The 26,936-nt window shown below is 47.3% G+C and overlaps 1 protein-coding gene across 6 annotated transcripts in view; it reads right to left on the bottom strand.

The window, feature by feature from the left end:
- The window catches only part of PSAP (prosaposin), a 34,203-nt gene extending 25,658 nt beyond the window's left edge, over positions 1–8,545 (bottom strand). For 4 of the 6 annotated variants that reach the window (XM_027129963.1, XM_027129965.1, XM_027129966.1 and 1 more), the window contains exon 1: positions 8,355–8,476. In XM_027129963.1, coding sequence (XP_026985764.1) covers positions 8,355–8,394 — 40 coding nt within the window. In that variant the 5' untranslated portion in view covers positions 8,395–8,476. Of the gene's footprint in view, positions 1–8,354 lie in introns of all 6 variants that reach the window. The other 2 variants (XM_027129964.1, XM_027129967.1) reach the window with 1 other exon arrangement.
- Between the last annotated feature and the right edge of the window lie 18,391 nt (positions 8,546–26,936).

Genomic DNA, 26,936 nt, shown 5'->3' with positions numbered 1-26,936 from the left:
CCGGGAAGATCCCACATGCCGTGGAACAACTAAGCCCGTGTGCCACAACTACTGAGCCTGCGCTCTAGAGCCCACGTGCCACAGCTACTGAGCCCGCATGCCACAACTACGCAAGCCCGTGTGCCTAGAGACCGTGCTCCGCAACAAGAGAAGCCACTGCAATGAGAAGCCCGCGCACTGCAACGAAGAGTAGCCCCCACTTGCCGCAACTAGAGAAAGTCTGCACGCAGCCACGAAGACCCAAAAATAAAATAAATATATATATATTTAAAGAAAGAGCACTCTAGTCCTAACACAACACTGTAAATCAACTATACTCCAATAAAAAATATTAATTAAAAAAAGAAAAAAGGAGCACTCCAGTCCCATATAAACTCCTGTCAGCAAAGCTCTTCTTCCAAAGTGTCAACCTATCAGGTGATGATCAGACATAAACTTAAATCACCTTAGATAATATTACTCGACAACTGGACCATGAAGAAGCCCCTGACAGAAATGCCCAAGGTCCAGCCAGGTGACTGGGTACAGGCAGAGGTCAAAGGCACATCTGTATGGTTCTACACTCGGCCCAGGGTACAGCCCAGAAATCAATTCAGCCAGCCAGCCAGCCAGAAGCCGGCCCAGGCTCTATCCCATCCCTGCTAACCGGCTGGGTGGTCTCTGCACCCTTGAAGAAGACAATAATATGCATAAAAAAAAAAAAAAGATTTCATGCAAACCCACTAATAAGGAAATTCAGTGTTCTGGGCTCATCGCACATGACTGTTTATTAAGTAAAAAGTTTCAGATACATGCAAGTGTGTCTACTATAAATGTCACTTTTGAGTACTTAATACTTAAAAGGAATACCACCTTCACTGGAAATGCTGAAATCTAAAATTCAGACCACAGCATGGATTAGGGCAGGATATTAGAATGTCCCCAGCATTCTGATTTAGTTGCTCTCACCTGAGAGGGCTGCTATGAGGATAAAATGTTAAGCAAAAAGCACTCAGAACAGTGCTGGGCACACAATGAACTCTCAGGAAGTGTCACCTGCTATGATGTCTGCAGTTCCTGCAGATCAGCTACACGGGTAGTTCACACTCAAAGCGTGGCCCACAGAACACTGAGGGTCTCAGAGATTCTTCTAGGGGATCCATGAAGTCAAAAGTCTCATAATAGTAATATGAAGATGTTAGCTGCCCTTTTCACTCATTCACTCAAAACTGAGCAGTGGAATTTTTCTGGAAGCATATGACATGCGACAGTGCAAAAGACTGAATGCAGAGGCAGCTGAAAATCCAGCCAGGTGTCAAAAAGATTGCAAAAATGTAGAATAAGTTGTTCTTCTCACTAAATAGGTTTATGTTTAGGAAAACAGCTATTTTTCATTATAATCACAATACGTTAACATGTAACGGATTTATTTTTTTTTAAGGATTATTTTTAAAATTTTGTCAGCTTCATTTATAAGATGGTAAATATCACAGATATAACCCAGATTAACAAAAGCTCTTTGGGGTCTCTCAGTGACTCAGGAGTATACAGGGATCCTGAGACCAAAAAGTTTGAGAACCACTGGGTTAAACATTTAAGAACAACTAAGTTCTGGAACTAAAAAGAGGGGAAACAACTCCTCAGCTTATAGCTGGTTCCCTTTTCAGATTTACCTCAAATCAGGGCCACCAGGGGCATCTTAGTTATGTTAGGGTCCTGTGTCCCTAACCCCTACATAAAATCCTCTCCAAAAGGCTCGGGGTGGGGGTGGGGGGATTGGCTCTAACCTGGACACGAACTATTATTAAAAGCCAACACTTCCCTCGAGTCCAAAGCCACTCTTGGCTTGCAAACTCCTAAACACAATTTCGTAAAATTCGTTTCAGTTAATAAAAGAAAATGCTTTGTTTAATCGTGATAAAGATCTGGCACTACCAGCATTTAAGTTTCATGCACACCGACCCACCAGCAGTTACTGAGCTTAAGTCCTCTTGCTACAGCTCACACCACGGTTCAGCAGGACTGAGCACCTATTACAGGCCAAACACTGTTGTACGTGCTGCAGATCCAGTCAGTGACCACGACAACAAATAAAAACACATCATATGGGGCTTCCCTGGTGGCGCAGTGGTTGAGAGTCCGCCTGCCGACGCAGGGGACGCGGGTTCGTGCCCCGGTCCGGGAAGATCCCACATGCCACGGAGCGGCGGGGCCCGTGAGCCATGACCGCTGAGCCTGCGCGTCCGGAGCCTGTGCTCCGCGACGGGAGAGGGAGAGGCCGCAACAGTGAGAGGCCCGCGTACCGCAAAAAAAAAAAAAAAAAAAAATCATATGATGCCCGGCAGTGCCAAGTGCTACGAAGAAAAATGAAGCCAAGGAAGAGCAAGACATGGACATTTCAGACAGAGCAGGGCGCAACTCTGGTAAGGCAACACCTGGGCAGAGAGTAAACTACATGATTACCTGGAAAGGAAGATGACCCAAATAGGTAGAACACCAAATGGGCAACAGTAAGTAAGCAGCCCTGACCTGATGGGAGAGGAAGAACTCTGAACAGCAGCCGAGGGCCAGATGACATGACCTTGCAGAATAAACTTTAGGTTTTACTCCTAGTGAGACAGGAAGAGCCACATGACCCTCTGGCATCAGTGCCTGCACATGGAGACAGCATTCCAGCACAGCTGTTAAAGGAGTTCTGTTTTTTTTTTTTTCTTTTACTATAATAAGTGACGCCACTAAGACTGGCCAAAAGAACCTTCTATAACATCTCCTTCAATCTTATTTACGTAGTTTCCTGTCATGTAAAGAATTTCTTTTCAAAAGCAGTATCTATCCAAATGTGGCCAGAATTTAATTTTAAAATTTGGAAGTGTCATTAGAATCCATCTCACTTTTTCTGTGACACAGATGTCCATCAACAGGTTTAACTAAATTGACACATCCATACAATAAAATACTCTGCAGCTATTTTTTTTTAACAGCTGGGAGGTAGAAGGTGATTAAGAAGATAGGACAACTTAAGTGCAATGTGGTACTCTGGATCCACTCCTGGAACAGAAACAAGAGATTACTAGGAAAATTGGTAAAATCCAAATATAGTGTGCAGTCTAGTGAACAGTAAGGTTAATTTCTTACTTTTGACAAATGTACAGCGGTTATATAAGATGTTAACAGTAAGGGAAGTTTGGGTGCAGGGTATATAGAAACTCGCTGTACTAGCTTTGCAACTTGCCTGTAAATCTAAGATTATTCCAAAATTTATGTTTTTTTAGAAAGGCAGTAGTATAGATCTATCTGTATTAGCATGAAATAACCTCTAAAGATACAAATAAAAGGAGAAATGCAAATGAAAACCACCTCACCCTTTTATCATGGCAAAATTTCAAGTTTGACATCACATGTTAATACTGCAACTAAAAACCGCATATTCTGTGGGAACAGAAATTCCTAAAATCATTTGAGAGAGTAATTCAGCGACTTCTAATTAAGGTGAAAACAGATATACTCCACAACTCAGCAATTCTGTTCCTAGGTATATCCTCTAAGGAAATGTCTGTTCATGTGCACCAGAGTATTTATAGAAGCAGTTTCTAACAACAATAAAACAACTGGAAATAATCTAAATGTCTATCAACAGAATGGAGAATAAGTATGATATAAATGTAATACTGTACTGCAGAGAAAATGAATGAAACAGATCTAAACATTTTCAAAATGAATGAACCTCACTAGCAAAATAAAAAAAAAAATTACTAACCCAAGAATATATATTATTCATAAAATATTTAAAATAGCCAAAACAGGACTTCCCTGGTGGTCTAGTGGTTAAGACTGTCGCTTCCACCGCAGGGGGCCGGGGTTCAACCCCTGGTCGGGGAAGTTCCGCATGCCGCGCAGTGCGGCCAAAAAGGTTAAAAAAAAAAAATCCAGAACAATACTACACATACCGCTGAAGATCACACATATACGTATGAAAGTATAAAGAGAGACCTGCAGGGGGATGATAAACACCAAGGCCAGGAAGGTGGTTATCTATGGAAGGCAGCGGGTTGTTCTACATCTTAACTAGAGTGTTATATACATAGGTGTTCATTATCATTACTCTTCCACTTTTCCAGATGTCTAGAATGTTCCACAATTTTAAAAAAGAGCAAGGAGCGAAACAGTGTAATATGTGTTTGTGTTAAAAAGAAAAACAGAAGGGGAAATCACACACACAGCCACCTATAGGTAGCTCCGGAAGGCTCCTAAAGGAGCTGGTACCAGGCTGCCTCTGGGAAAGGCCCAGGGGACAGTGGTGGGAGGGAAACATACTTTTTACTCTATGCACTATTACACCGATGGAACTTGTTTACTGTGTGCAGTTATTATCTGAACAGTTCACCGCCGTTGAGGGATGGGGAAACCAGACTGGGGCGGGGAGTGGAGAACAGACTTACCCCAGGTACCATGGTTAGGGACAACCAGCCTAGAATCTGAGTAGTCAGGTTACCAGGAACCAGCCCTGATGTGCTGGGCTGTTCTGTTAAAAACTGATGTATAAACCAAGAGTTTGGCTGCCTAGCCAAATTCTTTCCCACCTCCCTCCTAATGGCTGACTACCTACCCTAGTTTGTTTTCTGATGTGGTAATTACGTCCAACATAACATATTTACAAGTCAATTTAATTTTGTTTGTTGTTAAATTTACAACATCCCATGAAATGAAAGAAGGCAGGAGACATCACAAAATCAAGAGCAGAGACTGATTTTGTCCTTGTGCTGGTGGGACAAGGACATTAACAAACATAGTATTGGTTTTTTGTGGTTTAACAACAAACCCTATAGTACTTATTTACCTATGCCTTGTTGTACAGTAAGTTATTAAAGCATCACATTATTAATCCCATTGTACAGATGAGGAAGCACAGTTGAAGAAAATTGCCCAAGGTCAGTCAAGATGTGATAAAGTTAAACTTCTATTCTACAGTATCATCTCACTCCCATCATAAAGAATCACAAATTCCGCAAGAAAACATGGAATTTTGACAGGTTATTTTTCAGTGCATAGACCATTACCCAAGGCCATAATTCAGGTTATTTTCTGGAACTTCACGGAACAGAAGTAAAGCAATGAGTGCTTTCGCCAACAGTCAAACTGTTCATCCCAATCACTGTATTTACCATCAGTTTTAAAATGATTTTAAAAAAAAAACAAACAAAACAGGCAGGGCAGGAAAATGCAGACCCTCCTTCCAGGAGGCAGAAGCAAATAACTGGTGGCGGAAGCAAGGCTTAGAGGACCTAGAATGCCCATGCTAGAAGACTGCTTCCAGAAGCTGCAGTGCACACTTGCCCAAGTGGCATGGTCTTGGCCCTGAGAGCTTCCCGTGCCTTATTAGGTACTTTCCCCAGCCAGCAACACCCTGTCGCCCTTCCTCATCCCCATTCAGTTAAGCCACAGCCCAGCCATTCCAGCTTCAGAGCCCAAGAAAATGGAGGAGCAAGTTCTCCTTCCCCATCTAGAAAAATCCTGACCACCTGATCTAATACGCTTCAACTGTCGTAGGAGGTATTGGATACACCTTGTTAAATGCAATTAAACCACTTACCAAATCCTTGTTATTTTCAGAGTAAAGTTGATTATTGACTAAAAATTGATAAACAGGGGAATTATCCAAATTCCTGGCAGGTGAGAACTGGAGTTGTTGACATTCAGCAGGCTGTGCTATACGTTCATGTCTTGCATCTTAATAAAAATAAGCTATCAAATGAGTATATATATTTGTACATAACACATTCTAGCATCCCTAGAGAGCTACCTGCCTCAGTGGCGGGTAAACACTATTCAGCTGGTTAGCCTCTACACAGGTGGCAGTAACAGGGGCAGCTAAGTTTCAGGGAAGAGGTACCATATCCCAGGCACCAAGCCACTTGTTTTATACTGACCACCTCATTAACACTGGGCCTGCCTTTTTCCACTAGAGGAATCACCCAACAGTATGTCCTTACTATACGATCCCATTTATAAAAAGCTCAAAAACAGTAATTAGGTTCTTACATTTACAGAGCTAGAAGCTAACAAAGCGGTTTCGTTTGGGGCAAGTGAGAGAGGGTGAGTGGATGGGGAGGCACAGGGGCTTCTGGATGCTCCTCCTTTACCTTGGGGGCTGCTTACAGTGGGCTCGTTCACTCTGCAGGATAACCTCAATCTGTACACTTAACAGGCGCATGTTTTCTGTATGTAAATTACAGCCCCATAAGTTTGTAAAGTTAAGCGCTTGGTGTTGATGGAAGGATAAAGAGCAAGCACTGTCAGAAGTCCTGGGTTCTGATTCTGACTTCCCCCGTAAATGGCCTACGATTTGGGGGAGCCATTTCTGGGGGGGCCTCAGTGTCTTCACTCCTAAGAGGTTAGAGGAGATACTCTCCAATTCTCTCAGTACACCATCACTGCCATTTCTTTTCCAGGTGGAGAAAAAGGAGGGGCAACTGGATGAGTAGGAAAATAACTCAAGAGCAAAAGTCTCTACCACCAGGACATCATTAAAACACAAAGCATAGAGCCTCTCCAGATTCAGGATGACACTCTCTGCCTCCACTGGAACAGCAAGTTCTAAGCTCTCAGGGAGCAGATGACGGCTGCTGTCACCAGACACCTTCATTAACAAGCTCACTATCAATATTAAAAATTTTAGGAATACATTTTCAAAAAGCTACACTGGGGCCAGAGCTGTCAAGGCAAGCAGGCATTCATACATTGTGTTCAGAGCATGACCTTGGCATAATCCTAAAGGCTGGGCAGCAAGATTAGAACAAGGCCATTATTACACACTCCTATTTACCCAAGTGTTCAGGGAAAAGGGTATCTAGTTTAACTTAACAGTCTGGTTAGCCATACTCCCATATATACCAGAGGAGGATTTTACATTTCCAAACAAACAATTTAGTCCTTTTTGTGTGGGTTGAGTGATTCAGAACCCTTAAGGGTCTCGTGAGGAGTGATTCACTGCCAGTAAGAACAGTTTGATACTGAAAAACAAAAAACTCGTTTTCAATCAGTATAGAAAATTTAGAGACTAGCATTAGTTTATCATACTGACTATGGAATAAAAGCAGTATCAACCCCAGCAAGAAAGTTTCTTTGGTGACTATAAAACCAAAAATCTTTCTTTACAAGCTGACTGCCTTTCATAATCCACAAGTAAAGCAAGTTTAGGAGCTTGGTTTAAGGTTAAGATACATTCGTGGAAGTTGCTGAAAGCTAACATGAGAAAAACACCTTAAATCTATCTCACCTATAAATATCTTATTTGATTCCCATCAACTCTGTCATCCATTACGTTACTGTCTATTAAAATTTGGATTGCTGCATGAGTTAGAATGGAAGCTAGCCCTTAGATTACAGTTAACTAGAAACAGAAACTGAGGACGGGCCTGAAGATCAGGTTTATTGCCCTCAGTGGGCTATTATCTGAAAACATCCAGATTTGGGATCCTCTGTGTATTTAAATTAAAATCTGGCTCCAAGTCAATCAACCTCACTCCTTTCCCTTTACCATGATGATTTAGATGAGGTTAATGAAGGTTAATGAAGGAGGGCTGGTCTCGATAACATGGGAAGGGCACGGGACCCCTTCTAATTCCAGGAAGGCAGTACAGCTGGTTCCCAAGCATTGGCTACATAACCTGCGATGATTTTAACAACCATCAGTACTATTTCAGGACCACAACTTCTCAGGTACTTAGATTTTCCCCAAAATAAAGGCCACTGCCAAAACCTGCCAATGGCCATGCAAGATGAAATGAGGGCTCCATTGCAAACTCATCAGGACCACAAAAACCCCGTATCATCTTCAAGATGTAGGATCAAGAGTAAATATATATGCAAAGATAAACATCAATACGGAAGATATACTTAGGTGCTTTCTGCAACTTCAATACTCTTAAAAACTGGGGCAAGTGAGGCCAAGGGCCAAAGTCTATCCAGAAGTTGGGGCTCCAGTCCATCTCCATGACGTGCGTCCAGCACAAGCACGACACAGCTGCAGGAGGGGTCACCCTACAGGCCCACCCCGAGAGCTGGACCGGCAGCTTAAGGGAGCCCCAGTCCGCCAACTCAGGCCGTGAGGGAGACGCTACTTCCCCGGCCCCGCCCGCCTCGCACACAAGCCCGACCCCAGCCCCTAGGCAGCCAGGCTCCCAACCGCCTCCCGCCTCCAGCAGCCCCTCCGCCGCCCAGCAGGTACACGGCTCTGCGCAGGCGCCTGCGCAGTGCGCGCCCCTCACTAATCTTTATGGGGAGCAAAGGGGCGAGGCCCGGTACAACCCGCTCCGGGACTAGCGGGCTGCGTCCTGCGGGGTACCCTTCCCCAGGTTGGGGGTCCCAGGGCTTACCCGCGCCCAGGAGGCTGGCCAGAACCAAGAAGGAGTACATGACGCCTCCTGACTCCGCAGTCTGCAATGCAGAGCGTCAGCTGATCCTCAGCGAATATAAACGTGCCCCGCCCCAAAGCCGCCCACCGCGCAGGCGCAAGCTCTGGCCCGGCCAGGCGGCCCGAATTCTCCCCGCAGCCTGACTCAGCGCCGCACAGGGCGCCTGCGCAAAAGGAAGGCTGGGAGGTGGGAGGAGTGTGGAGGACGAAGGGATTGAAGGAGCATGGGAGGAGGAAAAGGAGACGGAAGGGAATGGAGAGGTCATCAAAGAATACCTAAATGAAGAAGTCAACCGCACCTTTTTTCTATGAAGTACCATTTTCTATTATTAGTACCATTTTTCAGTTGAGAATCCGTACTCAAAAAGGTTATCTACTTTTTCTAAGCTCTCACAGTCAAAACTCAAACTCACCACTTGACCCACGCTGTCTCTTAAATGACGTTCATAGTATTTTCGTGGCTGGGCCAGCGTGTAACTTCATTCTGGGTCCTGACTTTTCCTCCTAGCATTTCATATCCACAATCCCTTCTCCCCATGACTCACAGACAGGTTTTTCAATGTTAGATATGTAGGGTTTCAGAACAAGTCTCTGAGATGTTGTACTTTGGCATGTGGATTCTTTTGGCTAAAGGCAATGGAGAGCCTGTGGGCTCAAGAGGAATTACTGCCTCTCCCTTAACTACCTAGAAGAATTTAAATGGGGGATTTTTCCCAGAAAAGGTGTTATTACCAGGAACAAATTTTATCTAAGTGACCCCATCTATACGGCAGAGCAGACACCTAATTACGGAAAAATCTGCTCTTCTTATCTGCCTGTGGATGACCCTCCTGTCCTTGGAAGCCCCAGGCCCCTATCCCATTTCTTAGCTCAGCATGGTGTATACACCTCAGTTTACCTCTCTGTCTCTGACCCTCTCGTGTTTGTGGGGTTCCCGCACATATGAAATTAAATTTTATTTTCTCCTGTTAATCTGTGTTACATCATTTTAATTGTTTGACCAACCAAAAAGAACCAAAAAAGGGAAGGGAAATTTTCCCCTTCCTAAAATATGCAAAGGCCCTCTCACGGTTTGTCCCAGAGTTGGAGGGAGTGGAGGAAAGGGATTGAGAAGCAAGATGGGAGAGGATAGAAAGTGTCTGAGCCATTGGAGAAGGAAACAGTGAGTGAAGCCTGAATTTGAGAATCAGGCTAAAAATCAGCCAGGGGCCTTAATGGAGAAGGAAGCTGCCCACCCTGTCTAGCCCTCAATCTTCATCTTACTCCAGAATAAGAAAGGCCTGGGTGGCCCACAAAACCACTTGCCTTCTACCTGTGGTTGACCCTCTGGTCCTGAGCAGAGGGATGACCCCAACCTCGCTGTCCTCCAAGGGCCAAGTACCTATAAGCCGAAGGGAAGGAAAGGAAGGAAACCTCAGACTTTTAGGGCAGGCCCTTAAAGGTCATTTAGTCCCATTCCATCATTGTACCAATTGGGAAATTGAGGCCTGGAATGGGAGGGACATTTATCCAAGGTTACACCTGACCAGGGAGGGGCAAACCCAGGGTCCCATCTGTCTGTGACAATCTGTAATGCTCCCTGAGGAACAGCCCACAGACAGAGGTCTCAGCACCTTTGGCTCAGCTCCTCCACCACCACCCACACAGCGAGGCTTACTTCCCACTGGGGAGCTGGATGGGGAAGTGTGCACCGCAGCGGGTGATGTGAAAGAACTGAGTAAAGTTGGGACAAGATTTGGTCTAAACTGGATGCCTCACTGGTTGGCCTCAATGGCAAGACGGAGGCTGCATGGCTGCCCCATCTGCAGGCTTCCTAAGTCCAGGCACAGCATGGGGCAGATTACCCCAACAGCCAGATAAATGCAAGGGAGGTGGGGTTCTAGGACACAGCCTGGTTCCCAGCTCCTAGCCGATGAAGGAGGCAAAGCATCCCACGCAGAGGTTACAAGACCCCAAGCCAAAAGGAAACTTGGAGCCCTTCGGATCACAGGCTCTCACTTGGCCGGAGTAACTGAGCTCTCAGAGCTACTTAATGACAGAGCCTGAACCCACCACGACTCTTTTTAATACCCTCCCCCGCAACTAGAGGGATATGTCCGTGTTTTTGAGATGAACTTTTGTTGCCTTTTATTTGCACACCTGGAACACAAGAGTAATATGTTCCTTCATCCACCCCCTTCCCTGTAAGGACAGAATTTTAATAAAGAAGATAGAAGCAGTAAGTGGGTTATTATAATTTTTTACCACGTCAGTAGATGCTTCAATCCTCTTTAAATACCTTCCTAACCATCTGTGTGTAGGCAACAAGAGCTATGATTCTATTTGGACCCTTTGACCCTATAATACCATTCCTAGCTATATACCTCCCCAAAGACATAATCCAGAGCTAAGAAGTACTTTATCCAAAGTGTTCACAGAATAGCCCTTTGTAACAGTAGAAACTGGAAAGATTTCAAATGCTGAACAATGATGGGCTAGTTAAGGAAATGGGCCGGGACAAAACAACGTTACTTGAAGCAGCTTGAAGCATGAGGCAGAATCAGCAAGGTGCCCTTCTCTCTCAGAAGTGGCAGGATTTTCAGAAGAGGAACAAAGAATTGCAAGTGAGAAGAGTCTTCTGATTTGGGGTTTACCCGTCATCGCATTATTTCACTCACTGGAATGTCCACGTTTTACTTCATACTTCTTAAAGAAAAAATTATAGGAAAAATTTTTAAAGATAAGAAAATCCCCTTCTTTTCCTCCCTACTATGAGCTCAAGTTTTCAGGGAACTGCAAAGATATTTTTCCTTGGAAATGTGATCCATACTGGAGACCCTGGCGGGGTTCTTGATGACTTTCCAGTTCTGGGTCCCAGCTCCTCACGAGGCCCCACTTCTAGTGCCTGAGATCTTGTGAGACTCCCACCTGTCAGATGAATAATTCCCCTTCTGGCCCCAGAAAGCTTCCATCTGTTACTGCTTCTATTGTGCAACTGAAAGAGCACTGGGCCAAGACAGCTGATAGAACAGAGGCCTCCACTGTGAAGGCCCAGCCCACATGCCTGGCCCCAAAGCTCCACTCTGGCTCCCCCAACAGCCACCCTGGTCCCACCCTGGAAGCACCCCCTCCCCCCATAACACACCCACACTGCGTCTCAGAGAAGGAAGCTCAGGTTCCTCTCCCGCCAGCATCTCCCTCATCAAGACCTCCAGCCTCCAGTCTCTCCTGTCTGCATTTTCCTTTCTGCCTAGTCTGGACCCTCAGGCAACCACTCTAGTAAGCCCCTCCCAAAGACCACTCTCCCCATCAAACTTTAGTCACTCACCTGCCAATTTCTGGCCTCTGCTGTCTTTTCCTCTCTTCCCAGCAGCCCTGGGCTGCTGGAGAAATCAACCATCCCAGCTAGGCTCACAAAGCCCTCTGTGTTACTTGGGATGTATCTGGCCCTCCCAGGTGGCCGAGTCTCCTATTGTCTCCTAATATGCTTCGCCTCTTTTCCCTTGATCTTGATAATTAGTAATCAAACCCCCTATTTCTGGCTGCGTACATGGCCACACAGAAAAAAGACTACATTTCACAACCTGCCTTGCAGCCATAGGACTTCATTCTGGCCAATGAAATAAAAGAACAAGTGCCCATTTTGTGACTTTAAGGTACTGCTCTTAAAAGGAAGAGACACAGCCAGTGCAAATATTTAACAAATGGTACTGCCAGGACACTGACCATAGTGTTGGGGGAATGTCCTGGAAGGTCCCAACTGAGCCAAGTTGTTGTCTTGGAGGGGTGGGTGGTCCCAGGGGATGAGTAAGCAGGGGGATGGGCACCAGGGAGTCAGCAGCTATTTACCAGCAGGTGGTACAGAAGTAGTTCAATAATTTTACTGCTGAACAACACTACTGATTTGTACCAGCTAAACGTCATCTAAGGCTGCAAACTCTTTTCTTCTTTATGCTGGATTGCAGACATAATGGCAGGAGCTCAAGCATCCATTCTGGGCCATGAGGTAGGAGCCTTGTTAAGGATGACAAAGCAACAAGATAAGAACCTGGATCTCTGATGGTTTTATTTGCCCTATATTGTCCACCTCCAGACTATTTATGTAAACACAGCCATATCTTGTTTAAGTTTTCATTATCTTGAGTTTTTGTTACTTTCCAGACCTTCTCAACAATGCTCAAGCCCTGACCTCATCTCTGTCTTCTTCATGCTCATTTCCTATTTTACCTCTTCCCTTCCATCTCTGAGGAGGAAATGCCTTTTCTTCTCTTTATGCGGCCAAACTGTAGCTGCTAAACCCTCCTGTGCTTTTGTTGATCAGCTCTTGTGACCTCTAGGTCTTTTTATTTTTATTATTCTTTTTATTTTTAGTATGTTTTTTCCTTTTTTTATTCTTTTTATTTTAAATATGTTTTTTCCTTTTTTAAAAATTAGAGTATAGTTGATTTACAATATTATATTAGTTTTAGGTGTGTCCATTCTTTTTGTTTGTTCCCCATGCCTTACCAGTTGTTAAATATTTTTATTATCATCCCTCTAGCACTTTGCTCCATCCATTGTCCTTTCCTTTTTCACATCTTCAGTCTCCCCCCTCACCGCTGACTCTTCCCCCTCAGATTATAAATACACACAAGGCTCTCCTATCCTAAAAGAAATCTTCTCACCCCTGACTTTCACTTCAGCTACTTTCTCGTACCTTCCCTTCACTGCCCTGCTCCTTGAAACAGTCACCTACACTCACCATATTTACTACTCTCCCTCCAGACTAACCCTAGTCCAGCCCACAGCTCCACTGAATGACTTTTTGAAAGTAAATAGTAAATTCCTACTTGGAACGTCCACCAGCACCTTCCCATTCCCTTTAGCCTCTGATACTGTTGGTCTGCTCCTCCTTCCTACAACTCTCCCACTTGGTATCCATGACACAGCACCACTCTGCAGGATGCTGGACATCCAGCACAGAAGTCCCCATGCCCACTTCCTCACCCATGATAGACATCACTACTAGAACGTGACTTCAAAGCCTCCTCACTCAGTACTCCAGCTGCTAGGACCAACTGATCAAAGTTGGCTCTTGGATTGACACATATTTGCCACCTGTCAAGTGGTGAGGTTCTCTGGGAAACATGCTCTGAGACTGAGATGTGTGGGCAGAAGTTTTTAGCTCATGCTCGCAGGGTCACACCTCTGAGGCAGTGAGGGCAGCAAGATAGGGCAGAGCGGGAAATTAAACTGCAGTAAAGTTGCCACTGAGGCCTCAGCCCACCCCAGGCTGCGGGGATGGCCCTGCCAAACTGTCCTCAGTTGAGGCAACATAATAGTGCCCCAGGGGAGGGGCATAACCTTGGGCCAAGGGCTTCCTTTGGCTGAGGGCAATTCCTGAACGGGGGCTAGTATGGACTGAACGTTTGTATCCTGCTCCAAAATTCATACATTGAAGCTTAATCCCCCCGTGACTATATTTGGAGGTGGGGCCCCCTAAGGAAGTAATTAAGGGTGGACCCCTGATCTCATAGGATTAATGTCCTTATAAAAAGAGACACCAGAGAGCTTGCTCTCTCCCTGCACCCCGTCCCCCAGCCCCAACTGCACACACCCAGGAAGGGCCATGTGAGGACATATCAAGAAGGCAGCCATCTGCAAGCCAGGAAGAGAGCCCTCACTAAAAGGCAAATCAGCAGAAACCTTGATCTTAGACTTCCAGCCTCCAGAACTATGAGAAGATAAATACCCTAGTCTATGGTATTTTACTATGGCAGCCCAAGCTGACTAGGACAAGTGCTCAGCTGTGAGACCTCAGCAGGCTGCCCTCCAGGCAGCAGGGAAATGAGTTGTTAAAAAACGAAATTCAGCTGAGTCAATTTTTAAGCTCTTATTGGCTCTACTCAACAATTCACGGGGGCTTCGCTGGCAGTCAGGTGGTTAAGACTCTGTGCTTCCAATGCAGGGGGTGCGGGTTCGATCCCTGGTTGGGGAACTAGGATTCCACACGCCACACAGCCAAAAACAAACAATTCATGAACCAGGCAGCATCCAATCTGACAGACAGAACAGAGCTCTGAGGAGCTATACAAAATGAAACACTTTTATGGACAGAAGGGAGAAGGAACAAAAAAACTAGGCCAAGACAAGCAGCTTGGTCATGGCAAGCTCACTTCCCTTTAAGGGATGTCACGGGTCAGACAGATGTCAGATGTCAGCCAGATAACCTAACTAATACTGATTGCTGACTAGGTAATTCTTTTTTTTTTTTAAATTAATTTATTTTTTTATTTGGCGTTGGGTCTTCATTGCTGCGTGCAAGCTTTCTCTAGTTGCGGCGAGCGGGGACTACTCTTCATTGCGGTACGCAGGCTTCTCATTGGGGTGGCTTCTCTCGTTGAGAAGCACGGGCTCTAGGCACGCGGACTTCAGTAGTTGTGGCTCACGGGCTTAGTTGCTCCGCGGCACATGGGATCTTCCCAGACCGGGGCTCGAACCCATGTCCCCTGCATTGACAGGCAGATTCTTAACCACTGTGCCAACAGGGAAGTCCTGACTAGGTAATTCCTGAATGACTGGTTTAAGAATCCATTTCTGGGAGAGCCAACACTATAATTCTCAGTTTGGAGCCATGGGACTTAACATAGGTGACTCCATTTGGGACCTACTGTCCTGTGTTTAACAGTTCCTTGGTCTTCACAGGGAGACCTGGGGGCGCACAGCACCACTCTAACACCTCTGCTCTGAGTTGTCCCCCTTCTTCTCTGACATTTCTTCTCAGAACACAAGGCCTTGGCCCTAACCCAACGCTGCAATCTGTTCCCTTGAACTCCCAGCCTTACCCCTCCATCTCATGGTCCCAGCCACTCTGCCCCACACCCTCTATGGTTGTCTGAATAACCTGTGTGTTTTCACATCTGTGTGCCCTGTAAATACCCACCTCCCCACCTCAACTTCCCTTTTCTACCTCTTTCCCTGGTGAACTTTTATTCAACCTTCAAAACCCAGTTAAAATGATACTCCCAGAGGGAAGACTTTTCAATGTTTTAGGAGATGGTCAAGGCGCCCTCTTGTCCCTACTGTACTTTACTCACTGCTCAAGTAGCTGTCTGGTTATTTTCAGCAATGCTTTTATTGAGCACCTAGTATTATATATGCCAAATCCTGTGCCAAAGGCTGTGGACACTGAATTGAAAGACACAGGCTAATAGAAAATCCACACATGAGGCCTGATGTTATCTCACCCCCTCCATGGAAGCCAGAGTTGCCCCACCAGCTCCACGGCTCCCTTGGGGCTCCTGGTGCACAGGTCCCAGTTGGTACCTTGGGCCCGGCCACGTTCCGGGCTGGGGACGACAAGCACAGTTTCAGGCAGCCCGTCTATTCTGGAAGCTGGCCACCCCCACGATGTGGCCTGGCCCCAGAGCTCTGCTCCCAGGTGTAGTCACAGTGGACTGTGCTTGGCTGAGCCAATCAGGTGCTCTGTGGGGAGCTGGCCCTGGGGGCTGCTAAGAGCTCGTGTTGGTGAGCCAGCTGTGGGCAACGGAGCCCAGGGGAAACAGCTGAGTCACTGTGAGGAAGTCGGCCAGTCCGTGAGGTCAAAACCCTTTTGAGAATCTGAAAGTCTGCCAAAAAGTGCTCAGACACAACATTCTGCACTGGTTTCAGGAGATTCTCAGACCTCCGCTGTCCATCTGTGAATGTCAGAATGAGAACTGCAGTAAACCCAAAGAGGGGAAGGGACAGAACACATCACAAGGCCAGTAGGGAACAGAACTGGGACCGGTCCTCCTGGTTTAGCAGTTTAATCTCTGTCCCAAGCACCTGCCCTTTCCCTCCTGGGAAGCCTCCCTGCTCCCTCCCTCCAGCCTCAGGCAAGTTTCTCTTCCTCTGACTTCTAGAGCACCCTCAAGCCCTTGCTCTGGGCCGGGCTTGGAGGGTGAACAGTAACAAAGATGAGATTAGACTGAATAGTTAGTTCCAGAGCCTGAAAGGAAAGCAAGAACTGGGCTCTAATCAAATTGACTACATTAGCATATCTTTAACAAATGAAGCTTCCTAATGAACTTGAAATTTAGAGGAGGTGGAAGAGAAGAATCAAAAAGGCAAACTGGCATTATCCAACAGCAACAACAATCACAACCACAGCTGGCATTAACTGATTGCCTGTTATATGCCAGGCTCCCTCCTGATCACTCTACATACATGGGCTCAATTCTTTAAGTCAAGGATTTTGCCCATTTTACAGAGAGAGAAACTGAGTCTCGGGAGGCTGACTTACCTAGGATATCCCTGATCCTGGCAAAACAGGATTCAAGCCCAAGACAGTTTGGGGCCGAGGCCTATGCCACACAGCCTTCATTGAGAATGCCCAGAATTGCCCAGGGGTGACATGGCTGGGACACTTACCTTAGTGCCCGAGGCATGGGGGCCATCAGGGCCTGATGCCAACATACAACCACCTTTCCATGTTCAGGTTCCACAAGCCCAGAACAGGCTCTGTAACTTGCCTGACGGTCCTGATAGCGGTGGGAAAATGCTGCTTGTCTGGGCAGATAATTCTGTTCAGGTGAGGGGGCTATTCCTTGCAGTAAAGACTGTTGGTCTAGCTTTTGTACTGAACTTGTGAGTTTGTTTGTGAGCCTCGTTAACTCTGGGCCCTGAAAACATTAAACTTCTCACTGGGCAGGGTGGACTAAGACCCCTGGACCGCAGTCATTTCATCCAAATTGTTACACCCTATAAAACCAACTGAAAAAAGCTGAGCCCACAGAAGGGATCATTGTGACCCTGGGAAGCAGAAGCCTGTTTCAAGGTCAGACTTTCCCATTCAGCCCCAAATTCAACTAATGCGTGTTCCTGGCCAGCCCTGGGCCAGACACCAGGTATACAAGGGCAGAGATGTCTTCCTGTCCTCAGAAGGTGGTAGTCTGGGTGGGGATGCAGATGGGTGAACACCCCCTTTTCCGAGAGGAGACCATGGCTGCCGATTTCTGAGGCATCTCTTCTCCCCTCCTCTCCATGGGGGATTAGGAAGGTGTGCCCCTCATGACCCAAATCCTTTGACCAGGAGACCCATGCAGCACCTGACTCCTTCGTAGGCTCTCCTAGGGCACAACAGGGTCAGCTCTGGTGAAGTTCACGTGTATATCCAGACACGCAAGATGGAGGCTGCCCCCTCCCCCCCGCCGCCACTTCACAAACCTACACTGAAGTCAGCCTTACTTACTTACTTACAGGAAACACCTGTCAAGGAAACTTACCACACACCAATCACAATCCTCCAATTCAGCTTAGCTAGCTCACCTGACCCTAGAAAACAGGCCCCACCAGCCTTATTATAAGGAAATCTCTGACCTCCTAGCCAATCTCGTCCTGTTCCCAAATTGCCTCTTCTAATGCTCTATAAAACCCTCTTGTCTCAAATCCCTCAGGAAGAGTGCTCCCCTGCTCGTGAAGTAGTGTCCCCCTAATGCATGGATCGTTTTTCCCTTGAATAAAGGACATCAAACATGACTAAATTGTTTTTGTTCTGTCGTTTGACAGTTCTCAACAGACCCCTGTCCCTAGCCTTCGAGTGGCCTCCAGCCCCTCCCTGCAGCTGGGAGCATCACCCACGAAGAGGGCAGGCTTGCCCTTCAAAACCCTGTCACACAAAACTAGAGAAACAGTAAAAAGATAAGTTGTGGCCTGGGGTGGGGAAGTGGTGAGGGGATGAATAGGTGGAACACAGGGGATTTGAAACTATTCTGTGTAACTGAAATGGTGGGTACATGACATTATGCATCTGTCAAAACTGTAACACCAGGAGTGGACCCTGATGTAAAGTATGGACTTTAGTTAATAATAGTGCATCAATATTGGTTCATTAATTGTAACAAATGTACAACAAGGCAAGATGGTTGTAATAGGGGAAACTGGGGAGGGGAAAGAAGGAGCATTTGAGAACTCTGTTAGTTGTTCAATCTTCTGTAAACCTACAACTGCTCTAAAAAATAAAGTCTATTAATTTAAAACAAAACACAACAGACAAACAAAAACACCCTGCCACAGAGACCAGACCTTAAAAGCCCTCCCAGATTCTGCCTGATTTGCTCCAGAGGTAAATTAAAGGGTCGTGACCCTGCAGACACACTGGGACCTCCGGTTGCTCTTATAGAGCAACGCTGACATATGTAATGATATAAAGTAGAAAGTCAAAGCACAGAAAAGTTGTTTAATATGCTCCATCTGTGTTTAAAAAAAACATTTGTACATATTTTATCATATTTGCAAAGAATATCTCTGGAAGAATTTAGGGCAGGTGGAAGGGAAACTTTGTACCAAACGGCCTTTAGAATTCATTTAGAAACCATGTGAAGGCATTACCTACCCACTTAAAAAAAGTAAAGATGATTAAAACTATTTTAAAAAGAAATGACCAATATCATTAACTATTAGAAAAGAGGCTCAACATCATTAGTCATGAAGGAAGTGGAAATCAAAACCACAACGAGGGGCTTCCCTGGTGGCGCAGTGGTTAAGAGTCCGCCTGCTGATGCAGGGGTTCGTGCCCCAGTCCGGGAAGATCCCACATGCCGCGGAGCGGCTGGGCCTGTGAGCCATGGCCGCTGAGCCTGCGCGTCCGGAGCCTGTGCTCCGCAACGGAAGAGGCCATAACAGTGAGAGGTCCGCGTACCGCCAAAAAAAAAAAAAGACAGAATTTTCAGTCCCTCAAAGAACTCCCTAGGCCAAAATTTTCTTTCTGCAGAAAGAGAAACTGAGATCCAGAAACAAGAAATTCCTCCAAGGTCACCCAGAGAAAAGCAAGAGTTGTGGCTAATCCCAGGTTTCCAGACTCCCCGGACAATGCTTTTTCTACACTTTTGGCCTTTTTGCCCTAGAAATAATCTGCTAAATACATCAATTTGGAAGTTCACTTAATCTCTAAGGCGTAAGGAACCCTGCCCAAGGAAGGAGGAGGACTGGTTATCAAACTTGATTCTGGGAGCGACAGGGACTAGGCCTCTACAGGGCTGAGAAAGACGTGAGCTGCCCTCGTCCTTGGCCAGGAGCAGCTGGTAAGAAAAGGCTTAATTTGCAGGAGGTCAGAGCCCGCAGGCGTGTTGGGGGCTGGGTGCCCCATGAGTCAGTGGATCCGGCATTCCTCCCTCAATTTCCCTGTAGGTGTGGGTGGGTCCCACAGCCTACAATGGAAGCACCATCTCATCTGTCATCCTGACTAGGATACTTTTCGGAGTCATCTGGTCACACCACCCACCTAGCATCCTGAGATTCAAGGTGGGTTAGAGGGTCAATCAACACAGGGGTTAAGGACCCACTGGGCATGGTGTTCCACACCTGATGGGAAATAGAAGCTGAAGTTCCTGTTCTGCCAAACCTTAGTCCCAAGAGGTAGTAGCACACAGCCTGGGAAAGTAGAACTGAAAGCATCAAGGCTGAAAGGGCCCTTTGAGAGCTCTAGACTGGTCTAGTTTATTGCCCTTATTGTAGGACTGGGAAACCAGCAGCTTGGCGAGGCCAACGGCCTGGCTCAAGGTCACTCCCCAGGAGACCAGGAGACCTTTTACCGGCAGGCAGGCTCTGCACATAGTAGGGCTTTAGGTACCTAGCAGGTCTAAACTCTCCCCATTAGAACCTCCAAGCTGCACTTTCAGAGGTCAGCCTGGCACGCAGCGGAGTCTCAAGAGGGGAAACTCAGGCCAGAGGTGTTACTGTGAGGGGGAAACAGGTTGTGCAGGGCTGGGCCAGGGCTCCTGGTGCCTATTGGAAAATCTGTCCTTTCTGCCTCTCCTCTGATCTATGAATTGGGCCATTCAGATCGTAATGAACGTTACTAATTAAGGAAATGCCCCTGAGGGGAGAGCTTGGGCTGAGAAAGCTCAAACAGTGCCAAGACAAGAGCCCAGCTAGGTTCCTGAGTCACCGACCCTCAAAGCCGTGAGTCTCGGAGGGCTTCCCTGGTGGCACAGTGGTTAAGAATCCTCCTGCCAGTGCAGGGGACATGTGTTCGAGCCCTGGTTCGGGAAGATCCCACATGCCACGGAGCAACTAAGCCCGTGCGCCACAACTCCTGAGCCTGCGCTGTAGAGCACGAGAGGCACAACTACTGAGCCCGTGCACCACAACTACTGAAGCTCACACACCTAGAGCCAGTGCTCAGCAACAAGAGAAGCTACCACATGAGAAGCCCGTGCACCGCAACAAAGAGTAGCCCCCACTCACCACAACTAGAGAAACACTGCGTGCAGCAACGAAGACCCAACACAGCCAAAAATAAAATAAATTTTTAAAAGGTTAAAAAATAAACAAAACCTTGAATCTCTGGGACCCTAATCCCCGGAGGCACAAAGCAAGGTGAGCCTGAGGCTGAGTGTGGAGTCTCCCAGGAGCCTGGCACACTGGACCTCCCAAAGCCCGTCCCCTCACCAGCTCACCTTTACACTCCCTGAGAGTCAGGCAAGGCCCGGCTAACTTTTCCTATGTGACAAATAAGCCCTAGAGAAATTAAGTGACTTGTCAAGGTCACACAGCTGCATAGTGGTGGGATTAGGCTTTAAGTTCCTTTGCTTTTAATACTAGGCCCAGGATCAGTCACCTTTCCAAAGAAGTGTGGCAGGCTCCAGAACACGGGGGCAGCCAAATATTTCCTGAACAAAACCACCTCTCACCACCTTCACTGCTACCAGCCTAGGCCAGACCACTTCCCACCTCACAGGGTAGCCTCTGGGGGTCTCCTGTTTCCCTCCCTTGTCCCCCTGTTCTCCATCCTCCGTGCCAGGAATGTGGGTGTGGTGAATCAGTGCAGATTTGACAAAACTCTCCCTTCAGCCATCCGTGCCCACGGATGTCCCTGGGATACACAAGATGTCAGCACGGCTGAGGTCCACCCGTCTAGCTTTCCCATGTCCCTGTTCCTGGGTGTCATTCTCCCACTCCACACAGGAGAGGCACACCTCCAACCCCAGTCCTCTGTGGGACACCCCCATGACAAGCTCCTGGAACCCAGTGAAGGGGCAGTTTGAGAGGGAACCGTGGCAGACCCAGGCCCCAGGAGGAGCACACCAGTGAGGGCAGGTCCCAACAAGGCTCCACTTCCTGCCATCTCCCAGCAGTCAGAGCTTGGAAACAAAAAGGTTGTCATGGGGATGCATGCCTATTTGAATTTAAAAAGTGAAGTCAGGGGGCTTCCCTGGTGGCGCAGTGGTTGAGAGTCCGCCTGCCGATGCAAGGGACGCGGGTTCGTGCCCCAGTCCGGGAAGATCCCACATGCTGCGGAGCAGCTGGGCCCGTGAGCCATGGCCGCTGGGCCTGCACATCCGGAGCCTGTGCTCCGCAACAGGAGAGGCCACAACAGTGAGAGGCCCGCGTACCGCAAAAAAATTAAAAATAAATAAAAAGTGAAGTTAGATGTGTTCTGACAAAAAGCAGGTCTGCTCGGCTGACTGTGGTGACAGACATTCCTCTTAAATCAAAGGAACTAAAGCTGTAGCCCCAAGTTTGGGTGAAAAAAATATTTTTAAAATATTGGCAACATACAGCAAGCCACAAAATGCATCATTTGCAAGTTTAAATTTATGATTAAAAAGACTTCAAATGTATTTTAAAGGGTGCTTCTGGAGAAAATGTGTGAAGATCATTGTCTTTTTAAAGCTAACTTTCCTTTTTATTTTTGTGTGGTACACTGTTGTGGCCTCTCCCGTTGCGGAGCACAGGATCCAGACGCGCAGGCTCAGTGGCCATGGCCCACGGGCCCAGCTGCTCTGCGGCATGTGGGATCCTCCCGGACCAGGGCACGAACCCGCGTCCCCTGCATCGGCAAGCGGACTCTCAACCACTGCGCCACCAGAGAAGCCCAAAGCTAGCTTTTCAAATGTCATTTTTACCTTCTCAGAAATGTCCCCTGTGGCCTTTTGTGGCTGTTCCTCCTCAAATGCACCCAGCTCCTTCCCACCTGGGGGCTGTGGTCCTTTGTTCTTCCCTCTCCTAGAACATTCCTCCCGCAGATATTCATTCTCGTGCCTGCTCCCTGACCACCTGCAACCAAAGTAGTCTCCACCCTCACCTGACCTGTCACCCTGTTGCTGTTTTCCTCTTGGCATCATCCTTTCCAGCAGTATGTTTACTTACTGACCAGGGTACTTGAATGTAAGTGTTGGGAAGGAGAGTTAATCTTGCTGTATCTCCAGCCACTAGGTCAGGGCCTGGCACATAGTAAGTGCTCTGGAAACATGCTCCAGAGCATTCTCTAGATGAAGTGGGGACAGTTTGGTTCCAGTGTGGGCCACAGATAATCATTGCAGTTGGCCCTCCCTATCTGTAGTTTTCAAATCCACAGATTCAACAAACTGAGGATCAAATGTTAAAAAAAAAAAATTCTAGAAAGTTCCAAAAAGCAAAACTTGAATTTGCTGCACACCAGCAACTATATACATAGCATTTATATTGTATTAGGTATTATAAGTAGAGATGATTTAGAATATACGGGAGGATGTGCATAGGTTATCTGCAAACACAGTTGACCCTTGAACAAGGAGGGGGTTAGGGGCACCAACCTTCTGCACAGTTGAAAATCTGCATGTAACTTTTAGTCGGCCCTCCAGTTATGCAGTTCCTCCATATCTGTGTTTCCACTTCCGAGGAGTCAACCAACCCTGGATCATATAGTCCTGCAGTATTTATTATTGAAAAAATCTGCATATAAGTGGACTCATGCAGTTCAAAGCCATGTTGCTCAAGAGTCAACTGTACCACGCCACCTAATGTAAGGGAGGTGAGCATCCTCATGTCCTGGTGTCCATGTGGGTCCTGGAACCAATCCCCTGTGGCTACCGAGGAGGGATGATTGTATTTGAGGAATGACTGAGTGAATAAATGAAGGAGCAGAGGAATATGGATGTGAGTGCCTGCACTGTTCCCAGGCTGACAAAATCCGCTCCGTCCTTTCTGTTCCAGCTCCAGCATTATCCAATTTGCTGCAATCTTCCACAGTTCCTTAGGGGAGCACATCCCCCATGATGCATGGAATGACCTCCAGGGGTCCGCTGATAACACAGTATTGCCAGCTTGGGCAGCAGATAAGTGTTATCAGGTCCTGAGAGGCCTTGGGGTGGTTGACTCCCTGAGAAGCCCGATGGCCTCAGCCCAGTGAAGTTCTGGAAGGGGACTCAGGCATGGGACCTGAGGCCAGAAGGAGGCCAATCCCTGCCTGGGGCTGTGCTTCAGTCTGCAACAACCCTCATTGTTCTCTCACTATCTCTAGGCCACTTTATCTGGGTTTAGGGACACGGGACTCACGGGGAGACAAGACAGGCCTTCTCCCTGGGCAAGGGATCAGCTGATGGGGATGCAGACAGTCATTTCCTCTACCACCCTGGCTGAGCTTGGGTACTGGGTACTGAGGGGAGGGTACAGCGGAGCCCTGTCCCCAAGAGATTCTGAAGGGGGCCATCGAGGCCCCATGCAGATGAGAAATGGAATAGTTCCTGCCATGTCAGTAAACAAAGGATGTCAGTCATCAGCAGTTGCAGCCCTCCAACATCAGCAGTTGCATCCCTCCATCAGCAGTTGCATCCCTCCAGTGAGCCCTGAGGAAACTCAGGATGTGAAAACACAGGCTACCGGCCCCAGATAGCTGAGGTGCATATCGAAGGAATGATTTCAGTGAGCCCAGACTCTTGCATCTTCCCATACATAGAAAAGCGCTATATTCCTTAACTTGAGGTATTTGGTTTTCTTTAATTAACAATAATCTTTTGATGTCCCGACCACCTGCCCTTGCGGAACGTCTGTATAGCCTGGCTCCCCATCCCCTTTCCTCAGAGCAGTTCTCTCAGGGTTACTTAGGATGCTGCCTCCCAGGCTTGAAATCCTAAAAGTTTCCACCGAATAAAACATAACTCTCAACTTTTAGGTTGTGAATAATATTTCCAGCCCACACAGATCAAGAGATGACGTCCCTCCACATTCTCCCATCTCTAGGGACCTCCTAAATCTCAGATATCACTGTCATCTTCATTGTCACCTCCACTGCCACCACAGATGGCTTTATATAGGCCATCCCTTCAGATGGTTTTCACAAAGACCATACAGCCTAAATGTGTCGTCTTTTCTTTTAAACAAACATTAGGTAACAGAATTTTTTTTTTATAAATGTATTTATTTACTTTATACTTTATTTTTGGCTGTGTTGGGTCTTCGCTTCTGTGCGAGGGCTTTCTCCAGTTGCGGTGAGCGGGGGCCCCTCTTCATCGCGGTGCACAGGCCTCTCACTGTCACGGCCTCTCCCGTTGCGGAGCACAGGCTCCAGACGCGCAGGCTCAGTAGTTGTGGCTCACGGGCTTAGTTGCTCCGCGGCATGTGGGATCTTCCCAGACCAGGGCTCGAACCCGTGTCCCCTGCATTGGCAGGCAGATTCTTAACCACTGCACCACCAGAGAAGCCCTAGGTAACAGAATTTTATGAGTCATAATCCACATTCACAGCATAGTCTTCCCTGCAGATTATATGCTTATGAAAAACAGGAAGAATCTATGAGAACAGGGCCTGGGCCCACCGTGATGGTCACTGAATATCCAGGGTCCAGAAGTGTCTGGCACGAGGTGCTCAACACCTTTTGTTGAATAAATGAGTCTTGGAGAAGTTAAAAAGATTTGCCTGGCCAGAAAGTGGCAGAGACGGGATTTGAACCCAGGTCTCCAGGCTGATTTGGTTCCTAGTCTCCAGCTGGGCCCACCATATTTCACACCACTTGCAGCGTCTCTATACTGGTTTGCAAGAAAGGAGAAAACAGTGGGACTTCCCTGGTGGCACAGTGGTTAAGAATCCACCTGCCAATGCAGGGGACACGGGTTCGAGTCCTGGTCCAGGAAGATCCCACATGCTGCAGAGCCACTAAGCCTGTGCGCCACAACTACTGAGCCTGCGCTCTAGAGCCCATGAGCCACAACTACTGGGCCCTCGTGCCACAACTACTGAAGCCCGCGCACCTAGAGCCCATGCTCCGCAGCAACAGAAGCCACTGCAGTGAGAAGCCCGCGCACCGCAACGAAGAGTAGCCCCCGCTCGACACAACTAGAGAAAGACCGCGCACAGCAACGAAGACCCAGCGCGGCCAAAAAGTAATAATAATAATAAAATTAAATTAATTTAAAAAAAAAAGAAAGAAAGAAAGGGGAAAACAGAACTGTCAGTGAGCCAACAAGCCCCTGCTCTCTCACCTCGGAGAGGATGACCTTGGGCAGAAAGGAAGACAGGGCACCTTCCTCTCAGTATGAGGTAATTGCTGTGGGGCGGGGAAGGCACCAGGACACGCCCCTTACAAAGCAGGAGAGAATTCCCAGCCAGATCCCTGGAGGACACTTGGGGAGGTTTGATCCTGTCCCAGAGAAGAAAGAGAAGAATACTCTCCAACTCCGCCTGACCTCTGGAAAGCAAGGACAGGTACTTTAGCTTTCAAGCCAGGTGGGAAGGAAGGGAGGAAATAAAGAGGAAAACGGAGGCCCAGGGAGGTCAAGTGACTTTCCTCCAGTCACACAGTTGGTCATAGGGCCAGCCATGATTTCAAAACCTACCGTCCCCTGCTGTGTCCACTAAACCACGGGGAGGGAGGACAGGAGTGGGGAAAACTGAGTCCCTTTGTAGGGAGGAGATTCAGAAAAGGAACTGGGCTTCCTAGGAAATGAAATGGAAAATTACCTCCTTAGGGTGGGCTGCTACAGGGCTGGGGTAGCGGAGACAGTCTCCTCCCCTTCATAGACAACTTGGCAAGAAGTACCAGGGACTTAAAAGTGTTCTTTCCATTTAGCCCAGGAGTGCAGCTACTGGGAATGGATCTTAAAGCCCAAGTGCAAGAAAGCGCTATGTACAAAGATGCTTAAACAGCATTAGTCATAATAGTAGCAGGTTGGACATGATCCAAATATCTGACGATAAGAAAATTATTAAGAAAATTGAGACAGTCGTAGAATATCACACAGCCAATTACAGTGCTGTTTGAGAGGGATTTTTCGTGGTGGGGGGAAATGCTTACATTAACATGTAGGTGGGACTTCCCTGGTGGCGGAGTGGTTAAGAATCCAACGGGCAGGTGGGATCTAGTTCCCCGACCAGGGATTGAACCCGCGCCCCCTGCAGTGGAAGCACGGAGTCTTAACTACTGGAGCACTGGGGAAGTCCTGGAACTTGCTTTCTTCCATGTAATATAATGTATTCATTTCTCCATGTGAATGTAGATTGGTCTCATTTTTTTTTTTTGGATGGCTGCTTAATGCTCCACTGTGAGATGCAGCAAAAGTTCCAGTTCTGCACTATGGAAAACAGTATGACGGTTCCTCAGAAAACTAAAAATAGAATTACCATATGATCCAGCAATCCCACTCCTGGACATATATCCGGACAAATCTATAATTCAAAAAGATACATGCAGGGACTTCCCTGGTGGTGCAGTGGTTAAGAATCTGCCTGCCAATGCAGGGGACACGGGTTCAAGCCCCGGTCCAGGAAGATCCCACATGCCACGGAGCAACTAAGCCCGTGCGCCACAACTACTGAGCCTGCACTCTAGAGCCCGTGAGCCACAACT

The sequence above is a fragment of the Aethalodelphis obliquidens genome, unplaced genomic scaffold, assembly GCF_003676395.1.
Source record: "Aethalodelphis obliquidens isolate GAN/ISIS:26980383/991018 unplaced genomic scaffold, ASM367639v1 scaffold37, whole genome shotgun sequence".
NCBI lineage: Eukaryota > Metazoa > Chordata > Mammalia > Artiodactyla > Delphinidae > Aethalodelphis > Aethalodelphis obliquidens.
Note: the sequence above shows the minus strand (reverse complement) of the source record. Positions and strands in the feature narration are given on the sequence as shown.